Here is a 19,442-nt window from a genome sequence, read left to right as displayed (position 1 = left end):
AGTAGTCCCATTGAAGTCAAGAGGCTACTCAGATGAGTTAGGGTTTGCTGATCTGGGCCTGATCTTTTGCATAAACAATTTTCAACCCTCTGTTTAAGATTGTTTCTTAGTACAGCAAACTGCACTGTGGACTAGATTAACCCTTTACTTAAGGAGTACAGAATATTGATTATTTCCTTTAGAGAAGTTTTCCCGACAAGGATCATAACCGCCATTAATATGCATTTGCAGTCCAGGAGCTATACTATAACATTCCACTGGCTCCCACTTTTTTTTTTTAAAGAGGAACTTATTGCAATTTCAGTGGAATTGACCTTACAGGACATGAGCATTTGAAGATACCAGGATTTTATACACTCTATTGCTACTGTTGTGGGTGCTTAACAATCAGTTCAATACCCTTTTGACTTGACAATTGTTTTTATTTTCCAATTTCCTTTCCTTTCCTTTTTTTTTTTTTTTTTAAATGTCAGCATTGAATGCAGATAAATCCTACCTTTAGAAGATGGAGTCTATTTACATCTCTGCAGCGCAAAGTCTCGTTATGCTTTGACAGTTGTGGTATGTTACAGAGGTGACAGCTTTTACACATTGGAAGTCAGCCTTTGAAGGCTTGAAGATATTTGCAAATGAAATAGATTATTAGTCTGGAGGATATTCTACAGCAAAGAGATGGCACTGTGTATAACACTTTGATAAACTACTTGTGTAGATGAGAGCAGCGGTAACTGTAGGATGATGAGGTAAGGTGAGTTGGAGTCAAAGATTTGTGTTTCTTTGACTATGTGGCTTTATCATATATCAACATGTTACCTTCTGATAATAGATGTTTTATTGATGACTCCTTGTGATGATTAAACAGGAGGAATCAACTGCACAGAACATTGTCTTTCCAAGCAGTCTCTAAGGATCAAGTCTCGGTGGTGAACTGTTCTTGATTGCATAGTAGCCACCATGTTTGCTTATACATTTGCTATATTAGCAGTATTTAAATCATTATGGAAGTTACCTAGACTATGAAATGCATGGTATAAAAACAAGTCTATTTTAATAATATTTGGTGTTTTTCATTTGGAGATTAAATATTAATTGATGCAAGAACTGGAACACGTGTCCCCCCCTCCTCAGCCCCGAATATCAGGACTGTCCCTATAAAATTAGGCTCTCTGGTCACCCTACGAGCTAGCCAATATAAGACTGGTGTATCTTAATTTATTTTTCTCTGTATACATGGAGCACAAATAGAATGAGGACTGTGCTTACCATAGGCTACATGGTGCCCTGATTTACATCTCATGCAATGCTACTAACATCGGTCAGGCTGCACAGTTGGAAGGGCTTGCTGCTGCACCACTGAAGTCAATGGAAGCTTTGATATTGACTTCAATGGGAGCAGAACTGAGGGGCCTAAATCAAGAGAGAATTTGGGTGTGATTGATATATTCTGAGCAGATGTATACATGCACTGCTGGCAAACATGCAGCTTCAGTGACGAATGGTCTTAGAAATAGCTACAGAACAATAAATACAACGATGAATGTGACAATATACTTTTAAAATGATCTCTTTGGGTGCTTTTTTGGTTTGTGATCTGATCCTATAGTCCTTTCCCAGGCAAAACCTCTACTGCAGGGCTTTGAGTGCAGGAGTGGGCCCCGACCTGACAGGGTGATCTTACCAACTTTCTAGCACCAGCCAACTGATTTCTTGCCGCTACATTGGGCAGGCAACATTTACACACTTTTTTACCACACAGACACATGTGAGATACCACCACTTTTCTGTGTACTCTATAATAGGAAATTAACTGCAGTGCCTCAGATACTGGTGTGAGGTAATTGTTGTCTCTAATTATGACAACTTTATATGTATTATTGTACAAAGGCTTGTGTAGCTAATTCAGCCAAAAAGTACAGTGTCTAACTGTTGCATTCTAGCTGCATGAAGACAAGCCTGTGCTACAGTGGAAAGACACAACGTATGTGGCCCAGATGGAATTCTCAGAATTGCCCAGGGAGTGTATATATTTGTCGAACTATGTATGTTGATCCTTATTTGTATAAGCCTCTTTCCTTGTTAACCTTTAATCACTTCTTTACTAGTATTCAATCTGCCATATTTTAATTTCTTTATGCTTTTGACTAAGATTAAAATGTAATGCTTATTAGTTTTGGAGAAAAAAAATCATTTCAGTATAAATGACAGCTAACATGTGAACCTGATATGTTAACTGCAATTGATAAAACTGTTCAATGCATAAAACACCTTAACAAAACTGTGCATTTTAAGCACTTTATAAAATCCCATTACAGGGATGATTTAGTTGGGGATTGGCCCTGCTTTGAGCAGGGGCTTGGGCTAGATGACCTCCTGAGGTCCCTTCCAACTCTGAGATTCTATGATTCTATTAAATGTATTTTTCAATCAGGGTTTTGATGACAATTTTTTTTCTTCTAGTGAGCAGTGCTAGGCCCAAGGACAGAGTTACTATATAATAAAATAATACTCAGAAGCACTTACATAGTGCTTTTCATCCATGGAGATCAGATTCTAATCCCAGTTCCATTGGTGTAAATCTGGAGGAACTGCATTCTGATGAATGGGTTCAGTTCTCATCTCATTTACACAAGTGTAAATCCACAGAAGTCAGTGGAGTTGTTCCTCATTCTCACTGTTGTAACTGAGGTCAGGATTGGGCCCAGTGGAATTATTCCCGATTGACACCAGTTCAAATGAAACTACTGTTAATTATCTAATCTGTTTATTAGGTCCCCATCATCCTACTCTCTGAACACCCTGAATTTCAAAGCACTTTACATAGGTTAGTATCATTAACCCAATTTTAGAGAAGTGGAAACAGAGTCTGAGTCTATGTGAATTGCCAGTGTCTTCCTGTACTGCAGCTGGCTTTTTAGGTTCATGTATTGTGTGTTAACAATCGTGAATATAACTTCTCATGTGGAGACAGCACAATGGATTTTTGCATGACACAGCAAGAAACACTCTCTAAATTACACTAGAAGTTGCAGTTGTGTGTCAACATGGATTAAAACACAATTAAATAAATGCAGAAATATTCCAAATAAAGAGCTAGGAAAGAAACCTGGGTCTTCTATTCCTGTGCTACATTAACCGGACTAGATTTCCTCATTATTTAAAAAAGATATATATATATATATATATATAAAGCTCCATCTGCTGTAGATTTAAAAACAAGCTCATTATCATGCATGATGCAATTCTAGTTTTTGGGCTATAGCAGTGTTAAGTAGATTTTGAGTATTTGATTAATTTTCTTCTTATGAGCAATAAACGTACTTGATAGATATCCAATTGTAAGAGCCTGTAATGAAACACATCAAGGAAACAATGGCAATCAATGAGCTGTAACTTCATTAAGTCTTATCTCTTTATATGAGATTCTTCTCATTTAACTGGAGGTGGTTAAACTTTAATAATTTTTTAAAGGGCTTCTGTTTAGGATATATGTTAATTTTGGGTCTGAATCAGTTTGTGTCAGGCGTCAGTCTCTTGGGTTAAACATTAAGAAAAAGGAAGTGTGTTGTGTTTAAAATAATAAATGATTCTCTGTGTAATAGTAATTTCCATTAGGGAACATTTTTCATGCTGTTTACTGGAAAGCTGCAGATTGTAAAAGGAGACTCTTTTGGCAAAAAAGAAGAGAAATATTTGTGGAGCAGCAGCTGTAATTATGGGCTTGCTCTGCTAAACACCTGTCTGTCACTTGATTTATACAGAGTTTGCTTATAAAAAGTAGCAACACAATTGAGGACTGATCCTGCTGTCTTAATGCAGGCAGCAGCAGCACTTCTGGTGAAGTCTGGAATCTATCCAAGGGAGATGTGGCCACCATTACTGTAGATTCTCAGCACCTCTTGGTCTTAAATCTATTTATGTTTACAACACTCCTGTGAGGTCGGGAGGAATGTTGTCCCCGTCCAGTGGCACTGGAACACTTTTTAGAGTGGGGGAGCTGCACTCCCCCTTGCCCCTGTCCATGCCCTGCTAGAGCTGGGTCTGTGAGCAGGGCCATGGCTCCGGGGGTGGGGGGACCTTGGGGCCGGCAGCTGGGAGCTGAGAACCTGGGCAAGGGGGCAGCAGCCAGGAGCCTGGGTGCGGGGGCTGGGACTGCGGGGCTAGGGCCAGCACCCAGGATTGCGGGACTGGCAGCCGGGACTCCAGGTGCGGGGCCAGGAGCAGAGCCTCGCATAAAACCTGGGGGTGCTGCAGCATCCCCTGCAGCCCTAGTTCCTGCACCTATGTCCCCATCTTCCAGATCGAGAACTGAGGCACATAGCACCGATGTGACTTGAAGGTCACACAATAAGTCCAGAGCAGGGGCTTACTCCCAGATCTCTGAAGTCCTAGACTAGTGTGTTAACCACTAACCTTCTGCTAACTTTCGCTGGTGTAAAGATTACTGTGTTGGGCTCACACTGTGGTGTTTAGCTGAGGTGCAGAGAGACCATGACAGGCTCTCTGCATCACATAAGCCTCACTTTGGGGCTGTTTGCTGGAGCAGCTGGTAGATCAGTCATGGATGTTTGTGAACCAAGCCTGCATAGGCCTGTGGCACATGCTGCAATGGGGAAGGACCTAAAGAGACCTATTTTTGTAGATCCAGTTACCAGGATGCCCTAGTCAAGGATGTGGAGGGGATGCAGCTGCTACTTCAGCTTTGGACCTGGTTTTGGAGGTGGATTTTGCCTCCCTAACCCACCTTAAGAAGCCTAGATGTGGATTTCACTCATGATGAGTAAATTCTGAGTATTTGCCTTCTAAAGCCTTTCTGCTTAGCATGGAAATGTAAAGCCTCCTCCAGGAGAAGAGGGGGGTTAGATGTGAGAGAGGGCTAACCTCTCTCCTCCTCTCCTCACCAGAAAACCTGGATCTCTAAGGTGACATGGCATTCAAGAATATAGAGATTCATATATCTAGCTCACTGGATCAAATCTGGTGCAGATAGGGAGTGGCTCCTAATCATTATGATCTGGTAACTTTTCGGTGGCAATCACATAAACTCTGTGCCTCGGTTTCTACTTCTGTAACAGTGGGATTGTGATTGTAACCCATGTACAGTGCTTTCAGATTCAGGATGTTGAGGTGATAAGTTAATGGGGACCTAAATATACAGATTAGAGAATTAACAGTATTTCATTTGCATGGGTGTCAATCGGGCATAATTCCATTGGGCCCAATTCTGACCTCAGTTACAACAATGTAAATCAGGAGTCACTCCACTGACTTCAGTGGATTTACACTTGTGTAAATGAGATCAAAATTGAACCCATTCATTTGAATGCAGTTACTCCAGACTTATACCAGTGACGGTGGGAGGATGAAAAGCACTATGTGTGTGCTGATATTATTTAATATTATTTTATTAATATTAAAATGTATTGCAGGCAGCAAGTTTCATAAGGACTGCATGAAAGTTTGATGTAGAAGTTTATCAATTTAAAGGGGCGGGGGGAAATAAGGTGGTATTTATTGGTATTTCATCAGTGCCGAGAGGCTGCAACTAATCACTGAGCTAGACACTAGACAAACATAGAGTAAATAATCCCTACCATGATGAGTTTGCAGCCTGAATAGACACTAAAGAAAACCTTTCCCCTGGAACAAGAATGACTGTGATTGTACAGAGGCCCACACCTCCCACCATACTGACAAACAAATAAACCAACCAAATAAATAACGCTACTTCAAGCAAAGTGTTTATACCCTGCAAAGAGAGAAGACCTGGAGACACCCTGGAGTACCCTAGGGGCTTGACTATTGGTACTCTTATTTTATGTGAAAGGCACTCACGTACTGTATAGGCAGCAGTGTGTTACCCTTAGAAAGATTGACAAGATGGGTAAAGGGGAGTGGGGAAGAAAGAAAGTAGTATCCCCATTCTTGCAGTATAATGGATGCTGCAATGTGTACCCTCCATCCGCACACTAGAGAGTTCCTTCATGGACAGCATGGCTCCCAGCCACTTCTCACTAGTGCAGTAGCTAGACGCCATAGTCTAACCCTTATTTAGACAAAGCCTTGTTCCAGTCATCTCCAAGAATTAGTCCGATGTGATATACAATTTTGCAATGGATCTCTGGTAGTGCAGATGCACACAGACCCCACTGTCATCAGGGGATAGTGCTGGGATCTTCAGCACTCACAGCACAAGCCCCTATCACTTGAGCTGAAGGACATAATCCTTTGTATACATCCTTGTTCAGTACTAATGGAATTTTACATGCCTTCAATCCATCAGCAGCAAATAGATTATACCAAAGTATCCGAAAAACCAATGGGTCCAGGTTCAGACATGCCCAAAGGTTATGCAATTAGTTCAGCATGTCTGTTATTGTGGTTGTAAAGATCCTTCATGGTGAGGCATCTGAATGAATCGTTAAGTGTCCTGTACTAACGTATAAGTCAATCAGAGATTCAGAGTAGCAGCCGTGTTAGTCTGTAGCCGTAAAAAGAAAAGGAGGACTTGTTGCACCTTAGAGATTAACAAATTTATTTGAGCATAAGCTTTCATGAGCTACAGCTCACTTCATCGGATGCATACAGTGGAAAATATAGTGGGGAGATTTTATATACACAGAGAACATGAAACAATGGGTGTTACCATACAGACTGTAACAAGAGTGATCAGGAAAGGTGAGCTATTACCAGAAGGAAAGTGGGGGTGGGGGGGAACCTTTTGTAGTGATAATCAAGGTGGGCCATTTCCAGCACTTTAAAAGAACAGTAGGAGGGGGAAAAAACAATGGGAAATAGTTTTACTTTGTGTAATGACCCGTCCACTCCCAGTCTTTATTCAAGCCTAAGTTAATTGTATCCAGTTTGCAAATTAGTTCCAATTCAGCAGTCTCTCTCGTTGGAGTCTGTTTTTGAAGTTTTTTTGTTGAAGAATTGCCACTTTTAGGTCTGTAATCGAGTGACCAGGGAGGTTGAAGTGTTCTCCAACTGGTTTTTGAATGTTATAATTCTTGATGTCTGATTTGTGTCCATTTATTCTTTTACGTAGAGATTGTCCAGTTTGACCAGTGTATATGGCAGAGGGGTATTGCTGGCACATGATGGTATATTATTGATATTAACTGATATTATTGATTAGCACTATCACTATTATTGATTATTTGGTGATATTATTGATTATCACTACAAAAGGTTCCCCACCCTTTGTGCCCACCCTCCACTCTCCTGCTGGTAATAGCTTACCTTTCCTGATCACTCTTGTTACAGTCTGTATGGTAACACCCATTGTTTCATGTTCTCTGTGTATATAAAATCTCCCCACTATATTTTCCACTGTATGCATCCGATGAAGTGAGCTGTAGCTCACGAAAGCTTATGCTCTAATAAATTTGTTAGTCTCTAAGGTGCCACAAGTACTCCTTTTCTTCAATCAGAGATGTGACATTCACTTCCTGGGATACTAACTGCTTATCTTTTATGTGGCTTCCATGATACACGTGGGCTTTACAACTGAGGTGACAGTTTCATCCATCTTTAGATACTATTGGTGTGATTCAAGGTAATGTCACTTTGCTAAGGGATTGATCTAATGCCCATTATTGAAGTCTGTGGGACTCTTTGCATTCACTTCAATGGTCATTGGTTCAGGTCTTGTGTGTTCAGTCTTCTGAAATGCTGAGCACCCTCCTCTGCCTTTTGACTTGGAATAAATGGGAGCTAAGGGCAATCAGCCCATTTCAAGGCAGTTTGGTCAGTATCTCACAGGATCTGCCTCTCGTTGCTTTTTTCAAAGCCCATCCATCCATCCACCTGCACATGTGAAATACAAGTACTGTCCGCTTGATAGGTCATTAGAATACATAGTATTATTAAAATTCTCTCTAGGAGTCATAAACACTAGCAAAACTGGTGATTTCTGTATAGAAAGTTAATAATTCCATTGTAATGTGTGTTCTCCTTTCACATGTCATCTAGAAATTGTAATAACAAGCAGTTTCTACTTGCCCTTCTGTTTTGTCTGAAAGAAAAATCGTGGCTGACAATGCTGTATTTATGATAATTTTGTAGCAGGATTTTTTCTTTGTGCTCCCTTTCCCCCTCCTTTCATGGATAGTAAATCTTCTTCCAGAAGCGTCTGATTCTGAAAGTGAAGGTTATTCTGAGAGGGAAAACAAAGAGTAAGGGTAGATTGGATAAATGTAGCAGTGCTTGCTCTTTCATTATTTCTGAGTCAAACCTCCTTTATCTTCATTTTTCAAACATTGCTTTTCTATTGAATTAAGAGCATGTGGTCTGCATTTTTTGGGGGTAGGGGTTGATATGCTGAGAAATATTGAACCAGTTTGTAAACAATTCACCTTCTTGCCATCCACGATTTTCATTATTTTAATGGTTGTTTGTTAGGTATTCAAAGGTGTGCTGGACACCATTCAGAATCACAGACAAGATGTGCCCTGGTCCTGAGGAATTTACAGCTAAGGTCCTGCACCTCATTGTGATCTGCATTGACTGACTGCAGTGACCAGCTAGGGTATGTCTACATAGCCTGCTGCTTCGGTTGGCAGACTTGGGTTTGCGGGGATCGTGCGACTGAGCTAAAAATAGCTGTGTTGCTGTTGAAGCTTGGATTGGACCTCAGGCTCTGAAACCTGACCTGCAACTTAAAAGTGCTGTCCACACAGCTGTTTTTAACGTGCTGGCATGAGCCCCGAAAGCCTGTGTCTGTCAGCCTGGGCTCAGAGTCTCATTGCCATTGGCTGTGTAAACATCCTTCTAGAATTACATTGAAATCACGGGGGCTCCAGGAGGGTGTGCGTAGCAGTCTGCCCATAACATCAGGGCCAAACACAGCAGGGTTGGGCCTTACCTCAGTACACATTGCCTCAAAGCCTGATTCTGCTCTCATTGGCGTTTGACAAAACAGATGTAACACTGTCTGGATTAACTGCCCTCGTTTCTTTAATTTTTGAAATCCACTAGCATTCTACTTTCTTTACAGGCAGAGATCTTTGACGCTGATTTTCAACCAGGTTTATGTTAAACGGCCAGGGCTAAACCCTGTGACTCTGGGGATTGTAAATTGGTATCGTGAAAGAGTGTTTGTTGTACTGACTGTCAAATTGATCTTTATGGACCACATCTGACTGTCAGCCCTTGAGTAGAGTATCCCACTGAGGTGTGGGATACTCTACTTACTGAGGTGTTCCGCTTAAAAACACATGGCATGCTGTGGCCCTGTGTCTGAAATATCAGGCCACATTCTGCTTTTGAACACTCAGATGAGGTTCCCATTGAAGTCAGTAGGAGCTGCACATGTGTGGAACATATATATGTAATCTTTTTACGTAGAGCTTTTCATCCATAGATCTCAAAGCCCTTTAACAAAGGCGGTAAGTCTCATTATTCCCATTTTGTAGGTGAGGAAACTGAGGCATGGGGAAATGACTTGCCCAAGATCAGCCAGCAAAGCAGTGATGGAGCAAAGAAGAGAACCCAGGACTCATGAGTCCTAATCCACTAGGCAAAACTGCATTTTTTCTTGGTTATTGTCTTTACCTTTGAGAACAACATATATGCAAGTGAGGGAATCTTCGCTATGTGGAATATATAGCATATTGCAATCCATCTCAAAGGAAATCTAACCTCCGTAACTTTTTTACTCTGCAATAATTCTCAGTGCCTGAGATGACAAAAACAAGGGTTCAGAGCAATTGTATTACTGTCTCTTTTGAGCTTAAATATATTCTGATTTTCTGTTTAAAAGTCCTCATTGCAACTTTAATGCTCTATTAAACAGAAAGAAACCTCTCTTCAGCATCAAGGGTCTGTTGCTGGCCTTATGAGGAAAAAAGATTGCTGCCTCTTTAAGTCACAAGATCTCATGTTTGCTGTGACAGCTTTCCAATTGTTAAATAAACTCTGACCATGAGCAACTGTCAGACAGATATTACACCGTAGGCTTCAGTGTAAAGAAGCAACAGACAAGCATTTCAGTGCCCTGAAGCTCTCATTTCTTTTCTTTTCTTTTTCTTTTTAATTTGACACATTACTTTTTTACAAAAAAAAAAGACAATGAGATGATATGATACATTTGGATGTGTTTAATAGAAATTGCCATTTTGGTCTGGGATTACAGTCTACAAGTGTTGTGCAGAATTTCCCCTGCAAGTTTAGTACTGATAATGTGTCCAGTTCAGAAACAACATCTAATAGAAGTTTGGAATATCTAAACTGTATGCAACCAAGCCACTTATAACTGGTAGTGAGGTGGAGGATTACCATTCACAATTATAAACATTAGACAATTTAAGCAAATATTGCTGGCGTTACTTAGATGCTTGTGGGAATGGGAGATAATTGCATTAATCTTTGTAGGAATTTTAGAACAGTAATTTACAATGTGGTACTTTTAATATTAGTATTGGGGGAAGGATCGGAATTATTATTCTTTATTATACAGTACCCTATTGTATTAGCCACTATAGAAACAAATAATACCAAGAGAGTCCATGTCACAGAAACCTCACAGTATTCTGTCATGGATATAAACTATAAATCAATATTTGAAGGTACAAAATTATTTTAAACAAAGCTAGAGTGGGGAGGGAGATAGTCATTTGTTATTTTTAGCTTATTAGTTTCATTGTTGTTATCCCATCTAAATGTGTGGAGCCAGTTGCAAGATTGAGCCTAAGTGAGATCAGAAGCAGGCCTGGGATCTTTTTATTTAATATACAATTTAATATTAATAGAAAAGCTGAGCATATTTTTCCACATTAAGGAGGGCATCAGTTTGCCCTCAGTTTGCATTACAGCAGTTTCCCATCGTGAAAGAGATTGATGCTCATTTTTTAGGAGTAATTTCCTTCAAAATTCAAAAAGTTTAAGCATGTTAAAGTAATTTTAACAAAACTAGGTTTTTGTACCATCTCAGATCTAATTGAGTAGCTGACAATTACCATTAAAAAATTAACTGCAGAGAGCACAACTGTGGTAAATGGAAACTGTCAATTTAAAAATCAATCCTGTCTGATTTTATCAATTATTGTTACAAATAAGACCTAAAATCTTTTTGTAACTAGAATAGATCAGAGAAAAAAATTCTCAGGGCTTTTTTTCTTTTCAGTTTCCTTTATTTTGTGCACCGGAAAACACTTTTTGAATAATGGATGTCACTATTTCAGGGTTTCGTTTGTGCGGGTGTTTCACACAACAACTAGGGGGAAGAGAGACTTTTTAAAAAAAGAAAAATAGGAAAATGTGATGCTACAGAAATTGGCAGATTATCTCAAAAAGAAAAAAGAAAAGGAGTACTTGTGCCACAAGTACTCCTTTTCTTTTTTCTTTTTGCGAATACAGACTAACACGGCTGTTACTCTGAAACCAGATTATCTCAGGGGCAGCTGTAGTTCCTGATACTACTACCTACTAACTCTCTCTCTCTCTCTCTCTCTATCTCTTGTTCTGTTTAAGTGACTAGATTTCAAATTGGTGTCCCTTTCACTAAAGCAGATGGTAGGCTTAGTAGATCACAGCTGCAGGGCACACAAAATGCACCATAAAGAATCCACATTTACAAGCAATTTTCTAGAATAGAAAATACTAGATTAAATGTTTACTTGATGTAAAATGCAGAGAAGATTTGAACCAGGACCTTTAATATAATATATATGTAATGCTTCTGAAAATGAAACATGGTAAATAATATGGAAAAGCTTCAGAATAATGTTTGAATTTAATTACCGTAGTCAGTGATAATGTAATCAATCAATAAGCCCAGAGACACATCATCAGCATGTTGTTTTGCCATGTGGGAGTCTCAAAATGAGAATGAACAAAGAAGGGAGCTGATGGGGGTGAACTGTTGTTGATATGATGCTGAAGAGGAAAAGCAAAGCACATGCTGTACCTCTGGGGAGCAAACCTTCCCTCATAATCTGATCTATGGCAGAGCATTAATACTACCCCTGAAGGGAGCTGCTTATTTGTTGGCTGGGAGGCTGTTAGCAAATTGTCACAAGTGGGACAGCAAGTGGAAAAAGCAGTGTTCCAGTGAGGGGAGTAGGAATTAACAGTGTAAACAAGGGAGAGATGTGGGGGAAAGAGAACAAGAACATTGACTTTAGTGGAGCCAAGATTTCACCTGCTGTCTCTGTGCTAGCATTTGTTTTAAAATTTCCCACCCTTGCATTACTGCCAGTCCAGCTACACCAGTGCTAGCAACATTAGAGTACTGGGATAGACTGGTACACTGGCTTTTCAACCACTGGGTTGCGTAAGCCCCGGCTAGCACTCCCACTGGCGTTAGCATGACGGTGAGAAACGTTAAAGAGAAATTCTAGTGTAGGGAGGGCTGCCGAGTCTAAGTGGGTGAATGCAGGCTTTGAACTGCTACAAAAACATTCTATGCATTCTCATAGAAAATGGGAGCCTTTCTCTTGGCTCTTTTTTGAATAACCTTACAGAAAATAATGGAGCATTATAGCTCTGCTGTAGAACTCTATCAGATGAGTCAAATGGAATTGGGGCGGGGTACTAGGAACCAGAGCTACTGTAGGGGTACATGGCCTCTCCATGGATTGCCTAGCCTCCTAGGAGTCCCTCGGGGACCTGGGTAGGTGGCAGGCTCTAAGGGGAGGCAAACTCCATCTCCCTGGACAGATGCTGTCGGGGAATCTCCAGAAATTTCATTAAGATTTTCATGCACATTCCTACCCCTTCTCCCCTAGCACACACTCCTGTAGCTTTCCCCACAATATGACCTGTTACTACTGAGGGACCTAACAAGCTGGTATTATCTGTAGACTGGAATTATCAGTGAAACCTCTTTTGGCACCCACTGGGAACCTCTGAGTATTATAGTTACTGCCAAAAATTCAAAGCAAACCTTTGTTTTTGAAAGTGAGTGCAGCTATCCAATCCAAATGTGGACACTGTCCCCTTCAAATTTTGGAGGCACTAGATTGTGTTGCATTGTAAATGTAAGCTTTGTTACATTCCCATCGCATTGTGCTGTATAATTAGTGTCACGTTCCAAATTGATGGAACACTATGGGATGCACTGTAATGAGATGCAACTCATTCTTGGGTTATTTTTTTCCCCCTTTAACAAAGGCATTTCTTTCTTGGATTAGATACAGCACATCTGCTTTGCAACTGAATCTAAAATAACTGCAAATCTGGAAGAGACCATATCAAAAATATGAGAAATGGCCAATTTCTTTTTAATATTGAACGATTTTACAATATTAATATTTCCAGAATAGCAGACCTTAACTGCTGAAAGCACAATTAACTTCCAGGATTTCTACCCTCCTGAGAGGTACCAAAGAGAGCAGAATGAAAGCACAAAGGCATAAAAGGCAAGCCAAAGGCAGCATGGCTCCTAATTGCAGGAATATGCAGATGTGGTCATCAAGGGATGAATGCTCTTAGGGACAGGCATTTCTTGCGGGTGCTCTGAGATCAGTGGAGTAAGGACCAGATTTCCCTGTGGATCTCTAAAATCTGCAGAGTTAGCAGCCCATGCTCTCTCTTCATCCTCTAGAGGGAAGAATCGGATGAGTTTGCTATACACTGAAGTTCTTTTTGTGTTCAGATGACTTTTTTCCCCTTCTGTTGGTTTTCCTATGGGAGGGGAAAACATAGGTATGCATATATAGCTAGATGAATGATGAAGACTAGAAATAAAAGCGGGAGAGGAATTATTTAGAATGGTAAATAGGATTAACAGGATGAAATTCAGAAAGAGAATTTCCAGTGGGATTAGATGGTGGCATTGTCTTCCAGGGAAAATTTTGGCAAATCCATTGAAAAGTAGACTAGCCAAAGCTCTAGAAAATGGACTAGGAGGAGCCAAGCCTGCACTGTCAGGGAGATCTGTTAGGCGACCCGATAGAAATTAAAGATGGCCTGTGATCTCATCTGACCGTAAGGAAATTGCCTTTCCCATCACTACTGCAGTGGGGAGGGTTCCTGATTTAAAGATTTCAGCCCAGATTCTTTGCTGCGCAGAGTTTCTGCTTCATGCAGCAGAGGAAGACCCATCAGGGAGGCTGTTACCACTTCTTAATTATCTGTGCTGGCCATGCCTCTGGCCACAGCATAGATTAGAGTTGCATGGGGCCTGCAGCAATTACACCAGCTGGTATTGTTCTCCACGGGAACATTTGCTGGCTGAGGGGATGCTTGGTGCCCATTGGACACCTCTGCACATCCCACCGTACTGATGCCAGGTGGGGTGGTGGTGTATGGGCCATGCCAGGGGAATTCTGATCTAGTCTTAGCCATTAGAAAGCGCATTTTTGCTTGTTTGTGTGCTTGTAGCCCTTTCTAACTTTATTCCTCCTACTTGGTGTCACTTAACTCTGTCCTTTTGTTAATAAACTTGTTTTATTTTTACTATAAACCAACTCAGTGTTCTGCTTCAAGGGAAGAGTGTATTTACCCCAGTTAAGTTAGCCTTGTCTACATTAAAGGGAAAAGTTGATCTAAACTACACAATTTGAGTTACATGAATACCGTAACTCAAATCAACAAAGCTTAGGTCTACTTACCACAGGGTCTACACTACATGATGTTGATGGGAGATGCTCTCCTGTCGACTCCCCTTACTCTTCTTGATCAGGTGGAGTACAGGAGTCAACGGGAGAGTGATCAGCGGTCAATTTAGTGGGTCTTCACTAGACCCATTAAATCGACTCCTGATGCATCGATCGCCACGGCATCGATCCTCTGGTAAGTGTAGACAAGCCCTTAATAAGCTGTAATATGCTTTTGGCTCTTTAAAGAAGCAAATGAACTGTAATATCTCTCTGAATGGTCCAGGAGATGGCTGGACTTTGCAGAGCATGTGGCTTTTGGAAAATTCAGGATTGAGGTTGTGTTGAGTCACCCTCCAAGTGGTAACCAAAGCTGGTAGAAAACAGGGAATGTGACTGGTGTATTACTGGCAGGCTGCTGGGTTCAGAGTTGCTGGACTAAGGCTGCAGTTATACACAGCCACTCAGGGCATGCTAGTCGCTGACTGTGAACATCCCAGGCAGGGAGTTGCAGTAACAAAGCTTTTAATGCACATAAGGTTTACAGGGTAAGAGGTGATACAACTCCTCATCCCATATTGCACCCCAGGATGTGATAGTAGTGTTACAAGTGGGGTGACAACTCATGTACAGAGAAGGTTTATAATAAAATAAAATCTGAATGAGACAGCCTATTCATGTGCCTCAATTGATTTGCGGTACATAATAGTACAATGACAATAATCCCCAACGATTCTGGAACTTTAACTGCTGCATTCTCCGGCCTGTCAGTGCTACCTATTTGAAACAAAAACATCTCCTTACAGGGACAAATGCCCTGGCTTACATGGAGGGCAAATGACCTTGTGCCAGTTCGATAAAGGACTGAGATCTATATTCCTAGGAGCTTGACCTTGTTCACATGGCATTGAAGTGAAATCCAAAGCATGTGCTCTGTGTGCAGCTGCTATGCAGAGTGATTTACATCTCTTCTGGCTTAGCTCCTGTTTAGTGATCAGAGCTGAAGCTTCAGCTGAATCAAAGCCATCCAACAGTGTTGTTACTCTGCATCTGCTGTTGTGACCAAGGCTGAGAGAATCTCTCTGGGTCAAATCCTCACTAGCTGCCTTGTGCCTGTGTTTGGGTTCTACATAGCAACTGGGGAGGTGAAATCCATTCTGGCAACCTGGCAGGAGGGTGAAGGGCTGTTTCGTGGTCCCTGCTACTCCATCCTGGATCACATTCTAAGGCGACTCTTTCCCCGTTCATTGTATAGGGAGCCAGGGCACATAACTCAGCTTTGTGGATCACAGAGTTTTTCCTGTGACTTTCTAGGCACCTAAAAGTGGGGCACTGTGACACTCAGCCTTTGAATCATTGAATCATAGAAGATTAAGGTTAATATTCCAGAAAGGCAAGCAGGTTACTTTTTCAACCATCAAGGGGAAAGGCTCTTGTGCCCTCTAAACTACTATTTTCATGTGTCCTGACTTTTTGCCCTTTTTTTGATGATCAGTCATTGTATACAGCTTCCTCACCGTGTTGGGCTTTTGTACGGCAGACAGCTTCTATGAGAGAAAGAGAGGGAATGAATGTCTAAAGCAGATTCACGGCAATATCAAGGGGACTTCGGCATCAATCTGCCTCCTGGAGGATAATCTGTCGGCCTGCATTTGTGTTTGTGATCGTCATAACTATTTGCCATTGATCTGATGGGACGTCTCTTTCTCTCTTTTTATTTCTGTAGAATAAAGTCATGGGTGGAGAAAATGCAAGAGGATCTTGTAACGTTGGCAAGAAGCGCAAGTGGGGTGGACGAGCTTGCCAAGGTGAGTCTAAATGGGTAGACCCTCTGTCTGTGACAACTAGAACAGTCAAAAATGGATGGTGCTCGTGATGTAGGGGAAACAAGTAATCATCCCATCCTCACAACGATTTCTTTTGGAATGAAAGCCGATAGTATCCCTTTTCTCTACTGTTTACTTAGAAGGAAATGAATAATGGAGACATCCATTAATTCACTCTCTTTATGTTGAAGCTAATATTTAATCAGCTTTGCAGTACCAGGCATAAGGTTTATGATTATTACAACTCCCATACACAATAGCACAGCTCCTTTTACATTGTGTATTTTTCCAGTATGGTATCCAGGAAGCAACTATTCAAGGAAAGTTCATGGAAAGCACTCTGTTTTGAAAGAGAAGACCAGTTTTCTGACATATAAATTCTCTGAATTTAAGGAGTCTCTGTTGGTTAGATTTCTGTGGAGGAGAATGATGACTATCTAATATTCTTAGCTATACTACTTTAATCCAGAGTATATTTTACAAAAGGAACAAATTATTATTACTTTTTATTATGGAGAAGAGGTATCGATGTTACCACACATACTATTATCGCACATACAAAAATAAGTTAAAAGAACATTATTAAGATTGAGAAGTCAAGCACTCAAAAGTTAGGAAATGACAGAATTAAGGTTACCTGTGCAACCTTAATTCAGCCCCCTGGTGCGTATGCACTGTGATACAGTCTTTAATTTTGTGGTCACACACTATTTTTTCCATAGGACCTCTGCCCCAGTCGGTTCACAGAATAGACATGCTCTGAATATGAATCAAGGTAATGCAGGGAAGGGGACAGTTGTTTGAAGGTACCTACATCATTTGTAGCAGAATTTGGAACGTGTATAGTGCATGAGGCAGGAGAACGCAGGAAGAGAAAGGATGGTCTCATGGTTAAAGCAGTTGAATACTATCCTTGGGAATTAAATTCTGTCCCTGTCTTTGCCATTGAGTTCTTATGTGATGCTGAGCAAGTCACTTATACCAAATTTAGTGTGTTCTATATTTTCTGGGTGCCTGAGTTGAGACTCTGGGATCTAATTTGCAGGAGTGCTGAATACTCTCAGCTATAAATGAAGTCAGTGGGACATGTGCTTTGGTCATATAAAATGCCATATGTTAGAATATAGATATTCAGGCCTGTCTGTAAAGGCCTATACTCTAAGAATTTAGGTGTATTCCTATCACTTAGGTAGTTATAGAGGTATAAAAGAAAGAATCAAAATCACTGTCTGCCCGTGTAAGAGCCTTCTCTTACTGTGACAGTCTGAGGCCCTGTTCTTAGGCTAAGGCCTTTGGCTAAGCAACAGAGGCAGCCATAAGCTGGGAAGCGAACGGTCACATCCTCACATTCCAAACTAGTCACACTGAAATAAGGTGCAATTGGGCTGTTAGGAATATAGTCCTGTCCTGATAATGCCTATTGCCTCCAGAGAGAGGGAAGTGCCTAGAAGATGTAAAAGGAAACTTACTTTGATAGCATCCTGTCTGGCAAGAACTCACTTATCGATAGCTGGGATGTGAAATCCTCACTTCTGTATTGTTTTGTCATTATAGTTCCCACTTTGCTATTGTTTGTCTGTATAATCTCTGTCTGGTTCTGTGATTGTTCCTGTCTGCTGTATAATTAATTTTGCTGGGTGTAAACTAATTAAGGTGGTGGGATATAATTGGTTAAATAATCATGTTACAATATGTTAGGATTGGTTAGTTAAATTTCAGTAAAATGATAGGTTAAGGTATAGCTAAGCAGAACTCAAGTTTTACTATATAGTCTGCAGTCAATCAGGAAGTGTGTGTGTGTGGGGGGGGGAAATGGGAACAGGGAATGGGGGTGGGGAAATTGGAATCATGTTTAGCTAGGGGCAGGAATGAGAGCAGGGCCACAGGTAAGGCTCTGTGGTGTCAGAGCTGGGAAGGGAGACACTAAGGAAGGAAACTGGAATCACGCTTGTTGGAAGTTCACCCCAATAAACATCGAATTGTTTGCACCTTTGGACTTCGGGTATTGTTGTTCTCTGTTCATGCGAGAAGGACCAGGGAAGTAAGTGGGTGAAGGAATAAGCCCCCTAACACGATATAATGGTAAGAACTCCTAAAAAAGGAGGTCTTAGGCCACTGAAATTTGGAACCTAAAGTTAGTGAACACTTTTGATCTTAATCTTCCTGGGCCTCATTACCCCATCTGTAAAAGAGGGATAATGCCCCCAACTCATCTCACAAGTGTATTGTGAAAATTATTTAATTAATATTTGTGAAGCACTCAGACACTACAGTGACAAGCGCCATAGAAACTCAGAAGGAAACTAATAATTCTGTTTTCAGAGGAGGGTTTAGATTGTTTTGTTTTGCAGTAAAGAGGGCACACACTGAACAATGAGGTGAAAAAAAATCTCCTCATTAAGTGAACACTGTCCATTCTGTGCACTGAATGAGGCAAAGGTCCTATGAAAAAATAGTGTGTGAGAGTTAGAGACTTTATTGTAATGCCCCCGGCAGCCGAATTAAGGTTCCACAGGCATCCTTAATTTGGAATTCCTAATTTTTTAGTGCTTGACTTTGCAGCCTTAATAATATTCTTTTAATCTTGTTTTTGTGTGTAATTTCCTAGGTTTTTTAAAATGGAAATGGAAAAAACCACACACCCTGAAATACCATCACGTGGAATCATATTGACACTCTCACATGGTACATCAACAGGAAAGGAACCCTTAGACCCACTGCATAGACCTCTGACACATGAGCTAATGAAATAACTGATAGCAACAGTGGATTGTTATCCTCTGTGTGGACCAACTCCAAGGGGGAAGGAGACCCTTAGCTAGTGGTTTCAGAGATATTCACAGCAGAGGATGGTGAGACTCGGAAATTATAGGTTCCTTTCTGTTAGAGAGAGTGTGCTCTAGCAGGTACAGACTCTTCTGTGCACGTGCCCCAAGTGTGACACATTCTGCCCCATCCCCTCAGACTTGTCCCAGTCCTGTCTCTTACCCATCCCGGCCTCCTTGTCCCAGTTCCATACTTCTCAACTACCCAGTTCCAGTCTCCACTCCTCAGGCTGCTCATCCCAAATCCTGGTTTC

At 41.0% G+C, this 19,442-nt stretch overlaps 1 protein-coding gene across 2 annotated transcripts in view; it reads left to right on the top strand.

Moving 5' to 3' along the window:
• CACNA2D1 (calcium voltage-gated channel auxiliary subunit alpha2delta 1) overlaps positions 1-19,442 on the top strand; it is a 651,754-nt gene that overhangs the window by 51,622 nt on the left and 580,690 nt on the right. For both annotated transcript variants that reach the window (XM_074942556.1, XM_074942557.1), the window contains exon 2: positions 16,264-16,345. In XM_074942556.1, the coding sequence (XP_074798657.1) occupies positions 16,264-16,345 (82 nt within the window). The remainder of the gene's footprint in view (positions 1-16,263; positions 16,346-19,442) is intronic.

This window comes from Natator depressus, chromosome 1, assembly GCF_965152275.1.
Source record: "Natator depressus isolate rNatDep1 chromosome 1, rNatDep2.hap1, whole genome shotgun sequence".
Lineage (NCBI taxonomy): Eukaryota > Metazoa > Chordata > Testudines > Cheloniidae > Natator > Natator depressus.
The sequence above is the reverse complement of the archived record's forward strand: the minus strand, read 5'-3'. Positions and strand labels throughout refer to the sequence as shown.